Source organism: Salmo salar, chromosome 18, assembly GCF_965601325.2.
Source record: "Salmo salar chromosome 18, fSalSal1, whole genome shotgun sequence".
In the NCBI taxonomy this organism is placed as follows: Eukaryota; Metazoa; Chordata; class Actinopteri; order Salmoniformes; family Salmonidae; genus Salmo; species Salmo salar.
Window position 1 is genome coordinate 91,275,167 of NC_138308.1, and position 20,994 is coordinate 91,296,160.

Sequence of the window (20,994 nt, forward strand, 5' to 3'; positions counted from 1 at the left end):
TGGAGTTGATGCAAAAACACCATTTTGAGGAGAGTTAAAATAGTTTTGAATGAAGTGTTTGGTTTTGCAAGAGATGTGTGACGTTTTGCATGTTGTGTGTTTTGGGGGTTTTGTGTGTAGAGTCTCGAGAAAAGAAGCCATAGTCTCAGAAATCATGTGGACGCAACTGTCAAAAACTGTAAGAGTAACCGAAAGGTTGTTGGTTAGAATCCCTGAGCTGACAAAGGTGGAAAAATGTGCTCTTCTGCCCTTGAGCAAGGAAGTTAACCCCTGATAGCAACTCCTCCTCGACCACCGATGTAGTCGATTACACTTGAAACCAGGCCCTGATCTTTGCAACACCTGGAGAAATGTTTTCATATGCAGGCCAGGCGTCCGTGTTTCAAGGTTCACATTTTTCTGGACGAAAAACAAGCAGTGAAAGTGGAAACATTGTTTATTGGAAAAGCTTAGTAGTAGGGCCTACACAGGCAAAATGACAGACAGAGACACAGAAAGTGACTTTTAATCAGCATGTAGCCTATTGTAGCCTACAACACTGAGTCAAAGACATTGACTTCAATCGGTCCCTTTATAGGCCCAGTGAAGCAAGAAAGGCTATGTACATCTCCTCCTTTCTCCCAAAGTATGTGCTTGTCCCTGTGGTTCAGTATTTATCCAGGCAGGTTAAGGCAACTGTTACTGAGGCCTCTTCAGTGTAGGGTGAAGTTCCTCCTAGATGCTGATCCAAGGTCAGTTTTGCATAATTGTTCATACTAATGGTTAAGGTTAGGATCAGGGGAGGGGAAGCTGATCATAGATCTGTAGGCTACCGAGCGGAAACTTGCTTACACCTGCCTGACTCAGAGCGTCATCATGTGGACAATATTGATATCGACATTTTATGGGTTAAGCCAGTTGTGTGTGTGTCTACACGTCAGTGCTGTCTGTGGTCTCTCTGGCAGCCCATTGACTATGACAGCGGATGTTCTGTTCCGGAGCCATGACTCGACCAGTAGGGATGCGGTATGCAGAAAGGCTCCGCCCTGTCAGCAGCAGCATCAGAGTGGTGGTCAGAGTCGCTGCCCAACTGCATGCTGGGAGGCCCACCTGGGGGGCGGGGGGGAGTAGGAGAGAGAGATGAGTGGTGTAGGGAGAGGAGGGAAGGAAAGAAAGAATAGAAGAGGGGTTGAGGAAAGAGGGGAGAGAGAGAGAGAGAGAGAGAGAGAGAGAGAGAGAAAGGAAGGGGGAGAGTGAGGAAAAATGTAGGAAGTAGGAATCATATACTCTTAAGAGGAAAAAAGTGCTTTAGGAGTTATAGTGTGTATGTTTGATGACTCACCGTTCCAAGTAAATTGCTCAGAGCGATATCAGCATACGCAGAAAGAAAAGCTGTAGGGCAGAGAAGATAGTTAATCTACCATTCTACACACACACACACACACACACACACACACACACACACACACACACACACACACACACACACACACACACACACACACACACACACACACACACACACACACACATTTGTTTTCTGACATGAACAGCAGAGCAGACACTGCTGTCCTTTGATGTTGATGATGGCTGTATACCTTATTCCCTACATAGTGCTGTATACCTTATTCCCTACATAGTGCTGTATACCTTATTCCCTACATAGTGCTGTATACCTTATTCCCTACATAGTGCTGTATACCTTATTCCCTACATAGTGCTGTATACCGTATTCCCTACATAGTGCTGTATACCTTATTCCCTACATAATGCTGTATACCTTATTCCCTACATAGTGCTGTATACCTTATTCCCTACATAGTGCTGTATACCGTATTCCCTACATAGTGCTGTATACCTTATTCCCTACATAGTGCTGTATACCTTATTCCCTACATAGTGCTGTATACCTTATTCCCTACATAGTGCTGTATACCTTATTCCCTACATAGTGCTGTATACCTTATTCCCTACATAGTGCTGTATACCTTATTCCCTACATAGTGCTGTATACCTTATTCCCTACATAGTGCTGTATACCTTATTCCCTACATAGTGCTGTATACCTTATTCCCTACATAGTGCTGTATACCTTATTCCCTACATAGTGCTGTATACCGTATTCCCTACATAGTGCTGTATACCTTATTCCCTACATAGTGCTGTATACCTTATTCCCTACATAGTGCTGTATACCTTATTCCCTACATAGTGCTGTATACCTTATTCCCTACATAGTGCTGTATACCTTATTCCCTACATAGTGCTGTATACCTTATTCCCTACATAGTGCTGTATACCTTATTCCCTACATAGTGCTGTATACCTTATTCCCTACATAGTGCTGTATACCTTATTCCCTACATAGTGCTGTATACCTTATTCCCTACATAGTGCTGTATACCTTATTCCCTACATAGTGCTGTATACCTTATTCCCTACATAGTGCTGTATACCGTATTCCCTACATAGTGCTGTATACCTTATTCCCTACATAATGCTGTATACCTTATTCCCTACATAGTGCTGTATACCTTATTCCCTACATAGTGCTGTATACCTTATTCCCTACATAGTGCTGTATACCTTATTCCCTACATAGTGCTGTATACCTTATTCCCTACATAGTGCTGTATACCGTATTCCCTACATAGTGCTGTATACCTTATTCCCTACATAGTGCTGTATACCTTATTCCCTACATAGTGCTGTATACCTTATTCCCTACATAGTGCTGTATACCTTATTCCCTACATAGTGCTGTATACCTTATTCCCTACATAGTGCTGTATACCTTATTCCCTACATAGTGCTGTATACCTTATTCCCTACATAGTGCTGTATACCTTATTCCCTACATAGTGCTGTATACCTTATTCCCTACATAGTGCTGTATACCTTATTCCCTACATAGTGCTGTATACCGTATTCCCTACATAGTGCTGTATACCTTATTCCCTACATAGTGCTGTATACCTTATTCCCTACATAGTGCTGTATACCTTATTCCCTACATAGTGCCCTATGGGCCCTGGACAAACTTAGTGCTGTGTGCCTTATTCCCTACACAGTACTCTGTATAAGGAATAGTGTGCCATTGAGGACTCAAACTCAGCTTCTGGAGGCTGTGATTTACGTCATGTGAGTAGATTATCTCTTTAATAATGAGGTACAACCCTTATCAGGAACAATCTTCTCACCACTACATTCACTGTGTGTGTGTGTGTGTGTGTGTGTGTGTGTGTGTGTGTGTGTGTGTGTGTGTGTGTGTGTGTGTGTGTGTGTGTGTGTGTGTGTGTGTGTGTGTGTGTGTGTGTGTGTGTGTGTGTGTGTGTGTTGGACCTCTGCAAAAACAATGAAATTAAATCAAGTTACACAATGACTTCCTGATTACCCATTTACAGGATCAGATGCATTCCCTGAAGAGGGATGGAGAGGAGAGAGGGATGGAGAGGAGAGAGGGGGATGGAGAGGAGAGAGGGATGGAGAGGAGAGAGGGGGATGGAGAGGAGAGAGGGATGGAGAGGAGAGAGGGGGATGGAGAGGAGAGAGGGGGTTGGAGAGGAGAGAGGGATGGAGAGGAGAGAGGGGGATGGAGAGGAGAGAGGGATGGAGAGGAGAGAGGGATGGAGAGGAGAGAGGGATGGAGAGGAGAGAGGGGGATGGAGAGCAGAGACGGATGGAGAGGAGAGAGGGGGATGGAGAGGAGAGAGGGATGGAGAGGAGAGAGGGATGGAGAGGAGAGAGGGGGATGGAGAGGAGAGAGGGATGGAGAGGAGAGAGGGATGGAGAGGAGAGAGGGGGATGGAGAGGAGAGAGGGATGGAGAGGAGAGAGGGATGGAGAGGAGAGAGGGGGATGGAGAGGAGAGAGGGATGGAGAGGAGAGAGGGATGGAGAGGAGAGAGGGTTGGAGAGGAGAGGGGGATGGAGAGGAGAGAGGGTTGGAGAGGAGAGAGGGATGGAGAGGAGAGAGGGGGATGGAGAGGAGAGAGGGATGGAGAGGAGAGAGGGATGGAGAAGAGAGAGGGATGGAGAGGAGAGAGGGGGATGGAGAGGAGAGAGGGGGCTGGAGAGGAGAGAGGGGGTTGGAGAGGAGAGAGGGATGGAGAGGAGAGAGGGATGGAGAGGAGAGAGGGTTGGAGAGGAGAGAGAGGGATGGAGAGGAGAGAGGGGGATGGAGAGGAGAGAGGGATGGAGAGGAGAGAGGGGGATGGAGAGGAGAGAGGGATGGAGAGGAGAGAGGGATGGAGAGGAGAGAGGGTTGGAGAGGAGAGAGAGGGATGGAGAGGAGAGAGGGATGGAGAGGAGAGAGGGATGGAGAGGAGAGAGGGATGGAGAGGAGAGAGGGATAGAGAGGAGAGAGGGGGATGGAGAGGAGAGAGGGGTTGGAGAGGAGAGAGGGATGGAGAGGAGAGAGGGATGGAGAGGAGAGAGGGGGATGGAGAGGAGAGAGGGATGGAAAGGAGAGAGGGATGGAGAGGAGAGAGGGATGGAGAGGAGAGAGAGGGATGGAGAGGAGAGAGGGATGGAGAGGAGAGAGGGGGATGGAGAGGAGAGAGGGATGGAGAGGAGAGAGGGTTGGAGAGGAGAGAGGGATGGAAAGGAGAGAGGGATGGAGAGGAGAGAGGGATGGAGAGGAGAGAGGGGGTTGGAGAGGAGAGAGGGATGGAGAGGAGAGAGGGATGGAGAGGAGAGAGGGGGATGGAGAGGAGAGAGGGATGGAAAGGAGAGAGGGATGGAGAGGAGAGAGGGTTGGAGAGGAGAGAGAGGGATGGAGAGGAGAGAGGGATGGAGAGGAGAGAGGGATGGAGAGGAGAGAGGGGGATGGAGAGGAGAGAGGGATGGAGAGGAGAGAGGGGGATGGAGAGGAGAGAGGGATGGAGAGGAGAGAGGGATGGAGAGGAGAGAGGGTTGGAGAGGAGAGAGAGGGATGGAGAGGAGAGAGGGATGGAGAGGAGAGAGGGATAGAGAGGAGAGAGGGATGGAGAGGAGAGAGGGGGTTGGAGAGGAGAGAGGGATGGAGAGGAGAGAGGGTTGGAGAGGAGAGAGAGGGATGGAGAGGAGAGAGGGATGGAGAGGAGAGAGGGGGATGGAGAGGAGAGAGGGATGGAGAGGAGAGAGGGTTGGAGAGGAGAGAGGGTTGGAGAGGAGAGAGGGTTGGAGAGGAGAGAGTGATGGAGAGGAGAGAGGGATGGAGAGGAGAGAGGGATGGAGAGGAGAGAGGGGGATGGAGAGGAGAGGGGGATGGAGAGGAGAGAGGGATGGAGAGGAGAGAGGGTTGGAGAGGAGAGAGAGGGATGGAGAGGAGAGAGGGGGATGGAGAGGAGAGAGCGGGATGGAGAGGAGAGAGGGGGATGGAGAGGAGAGAGGGTTGGAGAGGAGAGAGGGATGGAGAGGAGAGAGAGGGTTGGAGAGGAGAGAGGGATGGAGAGGAGAGAGGGTTGGAGAGGAGAGAGGGGGATGGAGAGGAGGGAGGGGGATGGAGAGGAGAGAGGGATGGAGAGGAGAGAGGGGAATGGAGAGGAGAGAGGGTTGGAGAGGAGAGAGGGATGGAGAGGAGAGAGGGGAATGGAGAGGAGAGAGGGTTGGAGAGGAGAGAGGGATGGAGAGGAGAGAGGGTTGGAGAGGAGAGAGGGATGGAGAGGAGAGAGGGTTGGAGAGGAGAGAGGGGGATGGAGAGGAGGGAGGGGGATGGAGAGGAGAGAGGGGATGGAGAGGAGAGAGGGATGGAGAGGAGAGAGGGATGGAGAGGAGAGAGGGGAATGGAGAGGAGAGAGGGTTGGAGAGGAGAGAGGGTTGGAGAGGAGAGAGGGATGGAGAGGAGAGAGGGTTGGAGAGGAGAGAGGGATGGAGAGGAGAGAGGGATGGAGAGGAGAGAGGGGGTTGGAGAGGAGAGGGGGGATGGAGAGGAGAGGGGGATGGAGAGGAGAGAGGGTTGGAGAGGAGAGAGGGATGGAGACGAGAGAGGGTTGGAGAGGAGAGAGGGATGGAGAGGAGAGAGAGGGTTGGAGAGGAGAGAGGGTTGGAGAGGAGAGAGGGTTGGAGAGGAGAGAGGGGGATGGAGAGGAGAGAGGGTTGGAGAGGAGAGAGGGATGGAGAGGAGAGAGGGGATGGAGAGGAGAGAGGGGGTTGGAGAGGAGAGAGGGATGGAGAGGAGAGAGGGATGGAGAGGAGAGAGGGTTGGAGAGGAGAGAGGGATGGAGAGGAGAGAGGGTTGGAGAGGAGAGAGGGATGGAGAGGAGAGAGGGATGGAGAGGAGAGAGAGTTGGAGAGGAGAGAGGGATGGAGAGGAGAGAGGGTTGGAGAGGAGAGAGGGATGGAGAGGAGAGAGGGATGGAGAGGAGAGAGGGTTGGAGAGGAGAGGGGGATGGAGAGGAGAGGGGGATGGAGAGGAGAGAGGGATGGAGACGAGAGAGGGTTGGAGAGGAGAGAGGGATGGAGAGGAGAGAGAGGGTTGGAGAGGAGAGAGGGATGGAGAGGAGAGAGGGTTGGAGAGGAGAGAGGGGATGGAGAGGAGAGAGGGTTGGAGAGGAGAGAGGGATGGAGAGGAGAGAGGGGGATGGAGAGGAGAGAGGGGTTGGAGAGGAGAGAGGGATGGAGAGGAGAGAGGGATGGAGAGGAGAGAGGGTTGGAGAGGAGAGAGGGATGGAGAGGAGAGAGGGTTGGAGAGGAGAGAGGGATGGAGAGGAGAGAGGGATGGAGAGGAGAGAGAGTTGGAGAGGAGAGAGGGATGGAGAGGAGAGAGGGTTGGAGAGGAGAGAGGGATGGAGAGGAGAGAGGGATGGAGAGGAGAGAGGGATGGAGAGGAGAGAGGGTTGGAGAGGAGAGGGGGGATGGAGAGGAGAGGGGGGATGGAGAGGAGAGAGGGATGGAGACGAGAGAGGGTTGGAGAGGAGAGAGGGATGGAGAGGAGAGAGAGGGTTGGAGAGGAGAGAGGGATGGAGAGGAGAGAGGGATGGAGAGGAGAGAGGGGGATGGAGAGGAGAGAGGGTTGGAGAGGAGAGAGGGGGATGGAGAGGAGAGAGGGGGTTGGAGAGGAGAGAGGGATGGAGAGGAGAGAGGGATGGAGAGGAGAGAGGGTTGGAGAGGAGAGAGGGATGGAGAGGAGAGAGGGTTGGAGAGGAGAGAGGGATGGAGAGGAGAGAGAGTTGGAGAGGAGAGAGGGATGGAGAGGAGAGAGGGTTGGAGAGGAGAGAGGGATGGAGAGGAGAGAGGGATGGAGAGGAGAGAGGGTTGGAGAGGAGAGGAGAGAGGGATGGAGAGGAGAGAGGGTTGGAGAGGAGAGAGGGTTGGAGAGGAGAGAGGGATGGAGAGGAGAGAGGGTTGGAGAGGAGAGAGGGATGGAGAGGAGAGAGGGATGGAGAGGAGAGAGAGGGTTGGAGAGGAGAGAGGGATGGAGAGGAGAGAGGGTTGGAGAGGAGGGAGGGGATGGAGAGGAGAGGGGGATGGAGAGGAGAGAGGGTTGGAGAGGAGAGAGGGGATGGAGAGGAGAGAGGAATGGAGAGGAGAAGGGGATGGAGAGGAGAGAGGGATGGAGAGGAGAGAGGGATGGAGAGGAGAGAGGGATGGAGAGGAGAGAGGGATGGAGAGGAGAGAGGGATGGAGAGGAGAGAGGGATGGAGAGGAGAGAGGGATGGAGAGGAGAGAGGATGGAGAGGAGAGAGGGTTGGAGAGGAGAGAGGGATGGAGAGGAGAGAGGGATGGAGAGGAGAGAGGGATGGAGAGGAGAGAGGGATGGAGAGGAGAAAGGGGGATGCAGAGGAGAGAGGGGATGGAGAGGAGAGAGGGTTGGAGAGGAGAGAGGGGTTGGAGAGGAGAGAGGGGGATGGAGAGGAGAGAGGGATGGAGAGGAGAGAGGGATGGAGAGGAGAGAGGGGGATGGAGAGGAGAGAGGGCTGGAGAGGAGAGGAGAGAGGGGGATGGAGAGGAGAGAGAGGGTTGGAGAGGAGAGAGGGTTGGAGAGGAGAGAGGGATGGAGAGGAGAGAGGGGATGGAGAGGAGAAAGGGAAGGAGAGGAGAGGGATGGAGAGAGAGGGAGGGAGAGAGAGAGATGAGGAGAGGAGAGAGGGGTGAGGAGAGGAGAGAGGGGTGAGGAGAGGAGAGAGGGATGAGGAAAGGAGAAAGGATGAGGAAAGGAGAGGGGCGAGTGATGGAGAGGAGAGAGGGATGAGGAGAGGAGAGAGGGATGAGGAGAGGAGAGAGGCGGATGGAGAGGAGAGGAGAGAGGGGTATGGAGAAGAGAGAGAGGGATGGAGAGGAGAGAGGGATGGAGAGGAGAGGAGAGAGAGGGATGGAGAGGAGAGGAGAGATGGTAATGAGAGGAGAGAGGGTTGGGAGAGGAGAGAGGGTTGGAGAGGAGAGAGGGTTGGAGAGGAGAGAGGGGGATGGAGAGGAGAAAAGGAAGGAGAGGAGAGGGATGGAGAGAGAGGGAGGGAGAGAGAGATGAGGAGAGGAGAGAGGGGTGAGGAGAGGAGAGAGGGGTGAGGAGAGGAGAGAGGGATGAGGAAAGGAGAAAGGGATGAGGAAAGGAGAGGGGCAAGTGATGGAGAGGAGAGAGGGATGAGGAGAGGAGTATGGGATGAGGAGAGGAGAGAGGCGGATGGAGAGGAGAGGAGAGAGGGGTATGGAGAAGAGAGAGAGAGGAATGGAGAGGAGAGAGGGGGATGTAGAGGAGAGAGTTAGGAATGGAGAGGAGAGAGGGATGAGGAGAGGAGTATGGGATGAGGAGAGGAGAGAGGCGGATGGAGAGGAGAGAGAGAGAGGGGTATGGAGAAGAGAGAGAGAGGAATGGAGAGGAGAGAGGGGGATGGAGAGGAGAGAGTTAGGAATGGAGAGGAGAGAGGGGGATGGAGAGGAAAGAGGGTTGGAGAGGAGAGAGGGATGAGGAGAGGAGAGGAGAGAGGGTTGGAGAGGAGAGAGGGGTCAGGTGAGGAGAGGAGAGAGGGATGAGGAAAGGAGAGAGGGATGAGGAAAGGAGAGGGGAGAGGGATGGAGAGGAGAGAGGGATGAGGAGAGGAGAGGAGAGAGGGATGAGGAGAGGAGAGTGGGATGAGGAGAGGAGAGAGGGATGGTGAGGAGAGAGAGAGGGATGGAGAGGAGAGAGGGATGGAGAGCGGGGGATGGAGAGGAGAGAGGGATGGAGAGGAGAGAGGGATGAGGAAAGGAGAGGGGAGAGGGATGGAGAGGAGAGAGGGATGAGGAGAGGAGAGGAGAGAGGGATGAGGAGAGGAGAGTGGGATGAGGAGAGGAGAGAGGGATGGTGAGGAGAGAGAGAGGGATGGAGAGGAGAGAGGGATGGAGAGCGGGGGATGGAGAGGAGAGAGGGATGGAGAGAGGGATGGAGAAGAGAGAGGGATGGAGAGAGAGGAGGAGAGGAGAGAGGGATGGAGAAGAGAGAGGGATGGAGAGGAGAGAGGGATGGAGAAAGGGGAGGAGAAGAGAGAGGGATGGAGAAGAGAGAGGGATGGAGAAGAGAGAGGGATGGAGAGAGAGGGATGGATGAGGAGAGGAGAGGGGGATGGAGAGGAGAGAGGGATGGAGAGAGGGATGGATGAGGAGAGAGGGATGAGGAGAGGAGAGAATGATGGAGAGGAGAGATAGATGGATGAGGAGAGGAGAGAGGGATGAGGAGAGGAGAGAGGGGTGAGGAGAGGAGAGAGGGGTGTGGAGAGGAGAGAGGGATGAGGAGAGGAAGAGAGGGGTGAGGAGAGGAGAGAGGGGTGAGGAGAGGAGAGAGGGGTGGATGAGGAGAGAGGGATGAGGAGAGGAGAGAGAGGATGAGGAGAGGAGAGAGGGGTGAGGAGAGGAGAGAGGGGTGTGGAGAGGAGAGAGGGGTGAGGAGAGGAGAGAGGGGTGTGGAGAGGAGAGAGGGATGAGGAGAGGAGAGATGGATGGTGTGGGGGAAAGAAGAGGAGAAGAATGTCTCACCGCTGGCGATAGAGAAGAGGTGTGTCCTCCAGGTGAACGTAAAGAACAGTCCTCCCACGGCCATACAACCCAGAGCTCCATTAAACCCTGACAGCCCGGAGTACAGGGCCCTGTGACGCACTGACACTGACAGACCTGTAGACACACACAGTATTATTCTGTCAGATATGAGTCACTCAGGCTCTGAGAGAGTTAAAACGAGTGAATGTGCAGTACCAGACATGTCCAGGAGGGGGAGATAGATACTCATGCTTGCTGGAAGATTATCCCTCCCTCTCTTTCTTCCTCTCACTCCCTTTCCCCCTCCCCCCTTTCCCAGCTAACTCTCCCTCTCTCTTTCATTCACCATCCCTCTCTTAATTTCTTCCTCTCCATTTTCTTGTCTTCCTTTTGTACTGTCTCTACCTCTCACTCCCTTTCCCCCTCCCCCTTTCATATCTATCTATCTCTCCCTCTCTCTTTCATTCCCCCTCCCTCCATCTTTCTTTCTCTATGTTAGCCATCTCCTTAGCAGTAGTATATTTGAATGGATGTCAATAACTAACCCACCACACTGCAATAGGTCAAAGGGTTACATGTTTGTCTCATCTGACCACAGACTCTTTGGCCTTATGCTCTCAGGGTCTTTCAGGTGCCTTTTTGTAAAGTCTTTCTCTCAGGAGTGGCTTCCATCTGTCCACTCTCCCATAAAGCCCAGATAGATGAAGTGTTGTAGAGACTGTTGTCCTTCTGGCAGGTTCTCCCATCTCAGTAAATCAAATTAAATCATATCAAATGTTATTTGTCACGTGCACCGAATACAACAGGTGTAGGTAGACCTTACAGTGAAATGCTGAATAGAACAGGTGTAGACCTTACAGTGAAATGCTGAATAGAACAGGTGTTATGCTTACTTTTACAAGCCCTTAACCAACAATGCAGTTGAAGAAATAGAGTCACGAAAATATTTACTTAATAAACTAAAGTAAAAAATACAACAAAAATGAACACAATAAAATAACAGTAATGTGGTACAGGTTAGTAGTCGAGGTCATTTGGAAATGTAGGTGGGGTAAAGTGACTATGCACAGATAATAAACAGAGGGGGGGGGGGGGGGGGTGTCAATGTCAATAGTCCGGGTGGCCATTTGATTAGCTGTTCAGCAGTCTTATGGCTTGGGGGTAGAACCTGTTGAGGAGCCTCTTGGACCTAGACTTGGCTCTCCGGTACTGCTTGCCGTGCGGTAGCAGAGAGAACAGTCTATGACTTGGGTGACTGAAGTCTTTGACAATTTTCTGGGCCTTCCTCTGACACCGCCTAGTATATAGGTCCTGGATGGCAGGAAGCTTGGCCCCAGTGATGTACTGGGTTGTACACACTACTCTCTGTAGCGCCTTACGGTCGATTGCTGAGCAATTGCCATACCAGGCGGTGATGCAACCGGTCAAGATGCTCTCAATGGTGCAGCTGTAGAACTTTTTGAGGATCTGGGGACCCATGCCAAATCTTTTCAGTATCCTGAAGGGGAATAGGTGTTGTCGTGCCCTCTTCACGACTGTCTTGGTGTGTTTGGGCCATGATAGTTTGTTGGTGATGTGGACACCAAGGAACTTGAAACTCTCAACCCGCTCCACTACAGCACCGTCGATGTTAATGGGGGCCTGTTCGGCCCACCTTTTCCTATAGTCCACGATCATCTCCTTTGTCTTGCTCACGTTGAGGGAGAGGTTGTTGTCCTGGTGCTACATTGCCAGGTCTCTGACCTCCCGATAGGCTGTCTCATCGTTGTCGGTGATCAGGCCTACCACAGTTGTGTCGTCATCAAACTTAATGATGGTGTTGGAATGGGTGAGGAGGGGACTAAGCACATACCCCTGAGGGGCCCCTGTGTTGAGGATCAGCGTGGCAGATGTGTTGTTGTCTACCCTTACCACCTGGAGGCGGCCTGTCAGGAAGTCCAGGATCCAGTTGTAGAGGGAAGTGTTTAGTCCCAGGGTCCTTAGCTAAGTGATAAGCTTTATGGGCATTATGGTGTTGAACGCTGAGCTGTAGTCAATGAACAGTATTCTCACATAGCTGTTCCTTTTGTCCAGGTGGGAAAGAGCAGTGTGGAGTGCAATTGAGATTGTGTCATTTGTGGATTTGTTGGGGCAGTATGTGAGTTGGAGTGGGTCTAAGGTTTCTGGGATGATGGTGTTGATGTGAGCCATGACCAGCCTTTCAAAGCACTTCATAGCTACCATTTAGGCAGGTTACCTTCACTTTCTTGGGCACATAGACTATGGTGATCTGCTTGAAACATGTAGGTATTACAGACTCTTGTCCTGAAGCCACTCCTGCGTTGTCTTAGCTGTGTGCTTAGTGTCATTGTTCTGTTGGAAGGTGAACCTTCACCCCCAGACTGAGGTCCTGAGCACTCTGGAGCAGGTTTCCATCAAGGATCTCTTTGTAATTTGCTCCATTCATCGTTGCCTTGGTCCTGACTAGTCTCCCAGTCCCTGCCGCTGAAAAACATCCCCATTGCATGATGCTGCCACCACCATGCTTCACCGTAGAGATGGTGCCAGGTTTCTTCCAGACGTGACGCTTAGCATTCAGGCCAAAGAGTTCCATCTTGGTTTCATCAGACCAGAGAATCTTGTTTCTCATGGTCTGAAAGTTTTTAGGTGCCTATTGGCAAACTCCAAGCGGGCTGTCATGTGTCTTTTATTGAGGAGTGGCTTCTGTCTGGCCACTCTACCATAAAGGTCTGATTGGTGGAGTGCCGCAGAGATGGTTGTCCTTCTAGCAGGTTCTCTTATCTCCACAGAGGAACTCTAGAGTTCTGTCAGAGTCACCATTGGGTTGTTGGTCACCTCCCTGACCAAGGCCCTTCTCCCCCCGATTGCTCAGTTTGGCTGGGTGGCCAGCTCTAGGAAGAGTCTTGGTGGTCCCACACTTCTTCCATTTAAGAATGATGGAGGCCACTGTGTTCTTGGGGATCTTTAATGCTTCAGAATTGTTTTGGTACCCTTCCCCAGATCTGTGCCTCGACACAATCCTGTCTCTATGGACAATTCCTCGACACAATCCTGGCTCTACGGACAATTCCTTCGAACTCATGGCTTGGTTTTTGCTCTGACATGCACTGTCAACTTTGGGACCTCATATAGACAGGTGTGTGCCTTTCCAAATCATGTCCAATCAATTGAATTTACCACAGGTGGACTCCAATCAAGTTAGAAACATCTCAAGGATGATCAATGGAAACAGGATGCACCTGAGCTCAATTTGGAGTCTCAGAGCCAAGGGGGTGAATACTTATGTAAATAAGGTATTTTTGTTATTTGTTTATATAAAAAAAAATTACATCTTAAAACCTCTTTTCGGTTTGTCATTAAGGGGTATTGTGATGTCATTATGGAGTATTGTGATGTTGTTATGGGGTATTGTGATGCCATTATGGGATATTGTGTGTAGATTGATGAGGAAAAAAATGAATGAATCCATTTTAGAATAAGGCTGAAACGTAACAAAATGTGGAAAAAGTGAAGGGGTCTGAATACTTTAAAAATGCGTTGTAGAGAGATAGGGTGTGAAATGGAGATAACTTATCTGTCACGTCCAGACCATAGTAAGTTGTTATTTTCTATGGTAGAGTAGGTCAGGGCGTGACAGGGGGTGTTTGTCTGTTTTTCTATTTCTATGTTCAGTTTCTAGTTTTGTATTTCTATGTTGGTTTTTGTTTGGCATGACCTCCAATTAGAGGTTGTCGTTGTCTCTAACTGGAGGTCCTATTTAAGTTGATGTTTGTCCCACCTGTTTTTGTGGGTGATTATCTTTTGAGTAGTGTGTTTTCCTCTCTGCGTCATGGTTTGTTGTTTTTGTATTTTCAAGTATTTAAGTGTATTGCATTCAGTTTCACGTTTAATAAATATGTGGAACCACAACCATGCTGCGCATTGGTCCGATCATTCAAACAGCCGTGACATTATCACTGAAAGATAAAAAATAGACTACACACGCACACACGAATGTATAAGTATGAGCACACACACACACAGAGAGTTATGCAGACAGACACGCGTATATTCAGGGTCGTAACTATGGAAACCTCAGAGATTGAGTGTAGGAAAAATAATCGATGTAGGTTACGGATATCCAATGGCGTTTCCCGACACACACACACACACACACACACACACACACACACACACACACACACACACACACACACACACACACACACACACACACACACACACACACACACACACACAGACCAACAGAGCTCCCAGACAAATAAATACTATCATCCAGACTTATTTATAACTAACAAAGCAACCAGACATACAGACAGACAAAAATACAGAAAAGTGGAGCGTGCATATGTACTCACCCCCTTTGCTATGAAGCCCCTAAATAAGATCTGGTGCAACCAATTACCTTCAGAAGTCACATAATTAGTTCAATAAAGTCCAGCTGTGTGCAATTTCAGTGTCACATGATCTGTCACATGATCTCAGTATATATATACACTTGTTCTGAAAGGCCCCAGAGTCTGCAACACCACAAAGCAAGGGGCAATACCAAGCAAGCGGCACCATGAAGACCAAGGAACAGTCCAAACATGTCAGGGACAAAATTGTGGAGAAGAACCGATCAGGGTTGGGTTATAAAAAAATATCTGTTACTTTGAACATCCCACGGAGCATCATTAAATCCATTATTAAAAAATGGAAAGAATATGGCACCACAACAAACCTGCCAAGAGAGGGCCGCCCACCAAAACTCAGGGACCAGGCAAGGAGGGCATTAATCAGAGAGGCAACAAAGAGACCAAAGATAACCCTGAAGGAGCTGCAAAGCTCCACAGCGGAGATTGGAGTATCTGTCCATAGGACCACTTTAAGCTGTGCAGTCCACAGATCTGGGCTTTACGGAGGAGTGGACAGAAAAAAAGCCATTGCCTACAGAAAAAGATTTGCAAACATGTTTGGTGTTCGCCAAAAGGCATGTGGGAGACTCCCCAAACATATGGGAGAAGGTACTCTGGTCAGATGAGACTAAAATGTAGCTTTTTGGCTCAAAAGGAAAACGCTATGTCTGGCGCAAACCCAACACCTCTCATCACCCAGAGACCACCATCCCCACAGTAAAGCATGGTGGTGGCAGCATTATGCAGTGGGGATGTTTTTCATCGGCATAGACTGGGAGACTGGTCAAAATAGAAGGAATGATCAATGGAGCTTAATACAGGAAATTCTTGAGAGAAACCTGTTTCAGTCTTCCAGAGATTTGAGACTGGGACGGAGGTTCACCTTCCAGCAGGACAATGACCCTAAGCGTACTGCTAAAGCAATACTTGATTGGTTTAAGGGGAAACATCTAAATGCCTTGGAATGGCCTAGTCAAAGCTCAGACCTCAATCCAATTGAGAATCTGTGGTATGACTTAAAGATTGCTGTACACCAGCGGAACCCATTCAACTTGAAGGAGCTGGAGCAGTTTTGCCTTGAAGAATGGGCAAAACTCCCAGTGGCTAGATATGCCAAGCTTATAGAGATATACCCCAAGAGACTTGCAGCTGTAATTGCTGCAAAAGGTGGCTCTACAAAGTATTGACTTTGTGGGTGTGAATAGTTATGTACGCTCAAGTTTTCAGTTTTTTTGTCTTATTTCTTGTTTGTTTCACAATAAAAAATATTTAGCATCTTCAAAGCGGTAGGCATGTTGTGTAAATCAAATGATACAAAACCCCCAAAAATCTATTTTAATTCCAGGTTGTAAGGCAACAAAATAGGAAAAATGCCAAGGGGGGTGAATACTTTCGCAAGCCACTGTAGGTGGCAGATGAAGAGACTGATTCAGTGACCAGACGCAGGTTGATGTTAATTGTCATAAGTCTTGCCCTGGAGGCAGAACTGAGCGGTTTCTGCTAGATGGGCCGGATCAATGTTTTTGGGGGGCTACAGTGACTTCAGAAACTATTCATATCCCTTGACTCACATTTTGTTATGTTGCACCCTGAATTCAGAATGGATTAAATATATACTTTTTCCTCACCCATCTACACACAATACCCCATGATGACAAAGTGAAAACATGTTTTTATTTATTTGTGTTAATTTATTGAAAATGAAATACAGAAATATCTAATTTTTATACGTATTCACACCACTTTGCTCTGACATTCCAATTTCCTTTGATCATCCTTGAGATATTGCTACAACTTGATTGGAGTCCACCGGTGGCCAATTCCATTGTTTATTCAGAAAGAATCACATCTGTCTGTATAAAGGTCCCATAGTTGACAGTTCATGTCAGAGCAGCAATTATACCACGTCCAAGGAACTGTCTGTAGATCTGAGATATTGTGATGAGACAAAAAGTGCCTTCGGAAAGTATTCAGACCCATTGACCTTTTCCAGATTTTGTTATGTTATATATGGGGGATTGGAAATGATGCAGAAAATTACATTGATGGAAACTACAATCTGTCTGCAATATTAAAGCTGAACTACCCCCCTCTCAACAAAAATAAATAAATAATATTAATACATTACCATACAATAGACCACATATTCACCCTGCACATCCTAACTGACAAAAAATAAATAAACAAAACAAAGGCAAAGTCTTCTCATGCTTTGTTGAGTACAAAAAAGCTTTTGACTCAATTTGGCATGAGGGTCTGCTATACAAATTGATGGAAAGCGGTGTTGGGGGAAAAAACATACAACATTATAAAATCCATGTACACAAACAACCATTGTGGGGTTAAAATTGGCGAAATACACATTTTTTTTCTCCACAAGGCCGTGGGGTGAGACAGGGATGCAGCTTAAGTCCCACCCTCTTCAACATATATACCAACAAAATTGGCGAGGGCACTAGAACAGTCTGCAGCACCCGGCCTCACCCTACTAGAATCTGAAGTCAATTGTCTACTGTTTGCTGATGATCTGGTGCTTCTGTCCCCAACCAAGGAGGGCCTACAGCAGCACCTAGATCTTCTACACAGACCTGGGCCCTGACAGTAAATCTCAGTAAGACAAAAATAATGGTGTTCCAAAAAAGGTCCAGTTGCCTCTCTCTCTCTCTTTCTCTCTCTCTGTCCCTCCCTCTGAGGGGCTTGTTAATCATAAGAGAGAGAGATAGAGAGAGAGAGTCTACTCCACAGTGTGCCAGCATGACAGTTGGTTTTAACTGTTTCTTTTATCCCTCTTTATCAAACCTCCTGTCTCTGTATGAACAGCATGGAGACAGACAGCTACATGATCCTACTCACCTGCGAGTGTGCCGGCCCCAGAGCCCAGTAGGGCGTGTGAACCCAGTAGAGGTGAGTAGAGCAGCGTCGCTCCCAGGATCAACACAGAGGGGCCCAGGTCCTCACATGCATAGATTTGACCCACACCCAACGGCACCCCCTGCAGGAGCTACATTGAATTACACACGCACACATAAACACACACACACTCTTAAAAACAGATGCACACACATATAATGTTTCTGTATCCCAAAAGGGCACCCTATTCCCTATGAAGTGCACTGCTTTTGACCAGGGCCCATACTGTAAGTAGTGCACTATATAGGGAATACGGTTCCATTTGGAATGCAGCCTCTGTGTTCTAGTGCTGGTGCCAAGGACATGCCAGTGAATTTCCACACCCATCACCACCACCCATACAAACACCCAATAGCGAGATGTGAGTGGTTTCCATGGCGACGTGATAAATGCACCTGCCTGTTGCTGGGATGTATCTTTACTTACAAGATCATAATGATATCACTGCTGCAGGTTGGCACAGTTCTCTACCTCCAAGATCATAATGATATCACTGCTGCAGGCTGGCACAGTTTTCTCTCTCTCTCTCTCTCTCTCTCTCTCTCTCTCTCTCTCTCTCTCTCTCTGTCTCTGTCTCTCCCTCTCTCTCTCTCTCATCCCCCTCTCTCTCTCTCCCTCTCTCTCCTCTCTCTCTCTCTCTCTCTCTCTCTCTCTCTCATCCCCCTCTCTCTCTCTCTCTCCCTCTCTCTCCCTCTCTCTCTCCCTCTCTGTCTGTCTTTGTCTCTGTTTCTCTCTGTCTCTCTCTCTCTATGTCTATCTCTATCTCTGTCCCAATGTAAATCAATGACAGAGCAGAGCAGGTTCCCAGGTGCCTGTGGTTCTCTCCCTCTCTCTCTCTCTCTCTTCATGTGTGAGAGTGTGTGTGTCTATAATAAGAATAAGCACAGAGAGAGAGAAAGAGAGAGAGAGAGAGAGAGAGAGAGAGAGAGAGAGAGAGAGAGAGATGGAAAGAAACAGAGAGAGAGAGAGCTGAGGAGATGTAGCCTAGTTGGTGACGGAGAGGAAGAGAGAGGACTGGAATTTGAATAAAAGAGAGATGAGATCAAAGGAGGGGAAGTTGGCAAGAGAACAAAAGAGGGGGCGAGAGAAAGAAAGTGGGGTGAGAGAAAGAAAGTGGGGCGAGAGAGAGGCAGGCAGGCAGACAGGCAGTGTAACCCATATTTATGTTTATTTATTTTTTAACTATTTGCACTATTTGCACATCGTTACAACACTGTATATGGACATATGACATTTGAAATGTCTTTATACTTTTGGAACTTCTGTGAGTGTAAAGTTTACTGTTAATTTGTATTGTTTATTTCATATTTGTTTATTATCTACTTCACTTGCTTTGGCAATGTAAACATATGTTTCCCATGCCAATAAAGCCCTTAAATTGAAAATGAATTGAATTGAGAGCGGGAGCGAGAGAGAGACAGAGAGAGAACAGAAAAAGATGAGGGGCATTTGAGATGTCGTGAAACTACTCTTACATGGATAGACATCATGATGTAAATAAATCATCTCTATTTAAGCCTACGTTTTGGATTTGTTCAGAGTACTCTTACATGGAAAGAACACATCCTTAGGCCAGTTTATATTTGATCTAATGCAAGCACTGGCAACGTAGGAACTCTCTAACAAGCTTGATATGTTGTGGCTAGTCTCATAGAGTTGGATAGAGGACCCAAATCCTGTTAACCCTCATTGGTGCTGCCAATGCTGTCACATTATAAATTATGGAATTAGCTGTCTAGTTCATCTCTGTAACCTTTTCTAAACTGATTTGAAAGACCTCACTGTCTGAAAGTCCTTCTTCCATAATGCTTTCACCTAGCCTGTCTTTACAGATCAACGCAGATGAAGATGAGATGAGGAAAGAAAGAACGAGAGGAGACGAGGAAATAAAGAAAGAGAGGAGACGAGGAAAGAAAGAAGGAGAGGAGATGAGGAAAGAAAGAAGGAGAGGAGATGAGGAAAGAAAGAAGGAGAGGAGACGAGGAAAGAAAGAAGGAGAGGAGACGAGGAAAGAAAGAAGGAGAGGAGACAAGGAAAGAAAGAAGGAGAGGAGATGAGATGAGGAAAGAAAGAAGGAGAGGAGACGAGGAAAGAAAGAAGGAGAAGAGACAAGGAAAGTAAAACACTTTAGACTATTGACAGGGGATACGTCCCCAGAAGGCACCTGTTGACCAAGTCACAAATGGCACCCTATTTCCTATAGTGCACTACATTAGACCAGATCCCTATGTCAGAAGTATTGCACTATATAGTGAATAGGAACTGTTGACTCTACCCTTGCCAAGTTGTTATTTGTCATTCCTTAAAGTCATCATCTCATCTCTGCTCAGGTAGTAGCAGCCAACCAGCCTGCCAGACCATCTAATGTTCTCTCTGTGCTCCCCATACTGTACTGTCTGTAGTCATCCTATTTAGCTACAGTAGGCTAGCTGCAGAGCTGTCTGGCAAAATCATTTGACTAGTTCTTCAAAGTAGATAAGGCATACTTTCACAAACTATCGCTATCCCTCTCGTCTTGTGTTGTGTACATTCCTCTCTCATGCGATCTGTGTATATCTAATTTAATGAAGCAGGCGTAAGTGGCACAATGGATTATGGTCATTGTAGTGAATTACCACGTTTCTGCGCTGAACTAGATTGAATATTTTCTTAATTAAAACTACAACTCCCTTCAGCCCAGCGTCCCACATAGTTCTTGAGTTGATTTCTCTCGTGAAGTATTTGATTTCTCTCTAGAGAAATGGTGCGTAGGGCTCACAAAAAAAACAGAACTAAATGAAAAAATAAAAATAAAATGTAAATGTAAATCCAAGTGATTGAACCGACATCGGTCAATTAGTTGTTTATCATAAACTGGGTGGTTCGAGCCCTGAATGCTGATTGGCTGACAGTCGTGGTATATCAGACCGCACACCAGGGGTATGACAAATCATTTATTTTTACTGCTCTAATTACGTTGGAAACCAGTTTATAATAGCAAAAAGGCACCTCAGAGGTTTGTGATATATGGCCAAAATACTACGGCTAAGGGCTGTATACAGGCACTCCGCATTGCATCGTGCTTAAGAACAGCCCTTAGCCGTGATATATTGGCCATGTTGATTAATCTCTCAGCACGTGTTGCCCACCCCTCTTCCTTCCCCTCTTCCTCTCTCTCCTACCTGAGTGAGGCTGAGCTGGGTAGCGTTGCTCTCTAGCTCCCCTAGTGGTGTGGCAGGGTGGTGAGGGAAGTAGGGGTTAGAGGAGCCAGTACAGGCCAGGTAGAGCAGGATCACCATGTTGAAGGGGAACACAGCCACAGGTAGGTCCCACTTATCTAGCAGGGGAGCCAGGCCACTGTAGAGAAACGTACTGCGGGGAGAAACGTTCTATCAACGTACTGCAGGGGAACGTACTATCAACGTTCTATCAACGTACTGTAGAGGAACGTACTATCAACGTACTGTGGGGAGAAACGTACTATCAACGTACTGCGGGGAGAAACGTTCTATCAACGTACTATCAACGTACTGCGGGGAGAAACGTTCTATCAACGTACTGTAGAGGAACGTACTGCGGGGAGAAACGTTCTATCAACGTACTGCAGGGAGAAACGTTCTATCAACGTACTGTAGGGGAACGTACTGCGGGGAGAAACGTTCTATCAACGTACTATCAACGTACTGCGGGGAGAAACGTTCTATCAACGTACTGTAGAGAAACGTACTGCAGGGAGAAACGTTCTATCAACGTACTGCGGGGAGAAACGTTCTATCAACGTCCTGTAGAGGAACGTACTGT

At 48.5% G+C, this 20,994-nt stretch overlaps 1 protein-coding gene across 4 annotated transcripts in view; it reads right to left on the reverse strand.

The window, feature by feature from the left end:
* Positions 1-418: 418 nt before the first annotated feature.
* The window catches only part of si:dkey-183c6.7 (Urea transporter, erythrocyte), a 24,301-nt gene continuing 3,725 nt past the window's right edge, over positions 419-20,994 (reverse strand). For 2 of the 4 annotated variants that reach the window (XM_045700434.2, XM_045700436.2), the window contains exons 4-8: positions 20,376-20,565; positions 17,158-17,305; positions 9,908-10,042; positions 1,322-1,371; positions 419-1,089 (exon numbers count right to left, since the gene is read on the reverse strand). In XM_045700434.2, coding sequence (XP_045556390.1) covers positions 910-1,089; positions 1,322-1,371; positions 9,908-10,042; positions 17,158-17,305; positions 20,376-20,565 — 703 coding nt within the window. In that variant the 3' untranslated portion in view covers positions 419-909. 4 annotated transcript variants of the gene reach the window in all.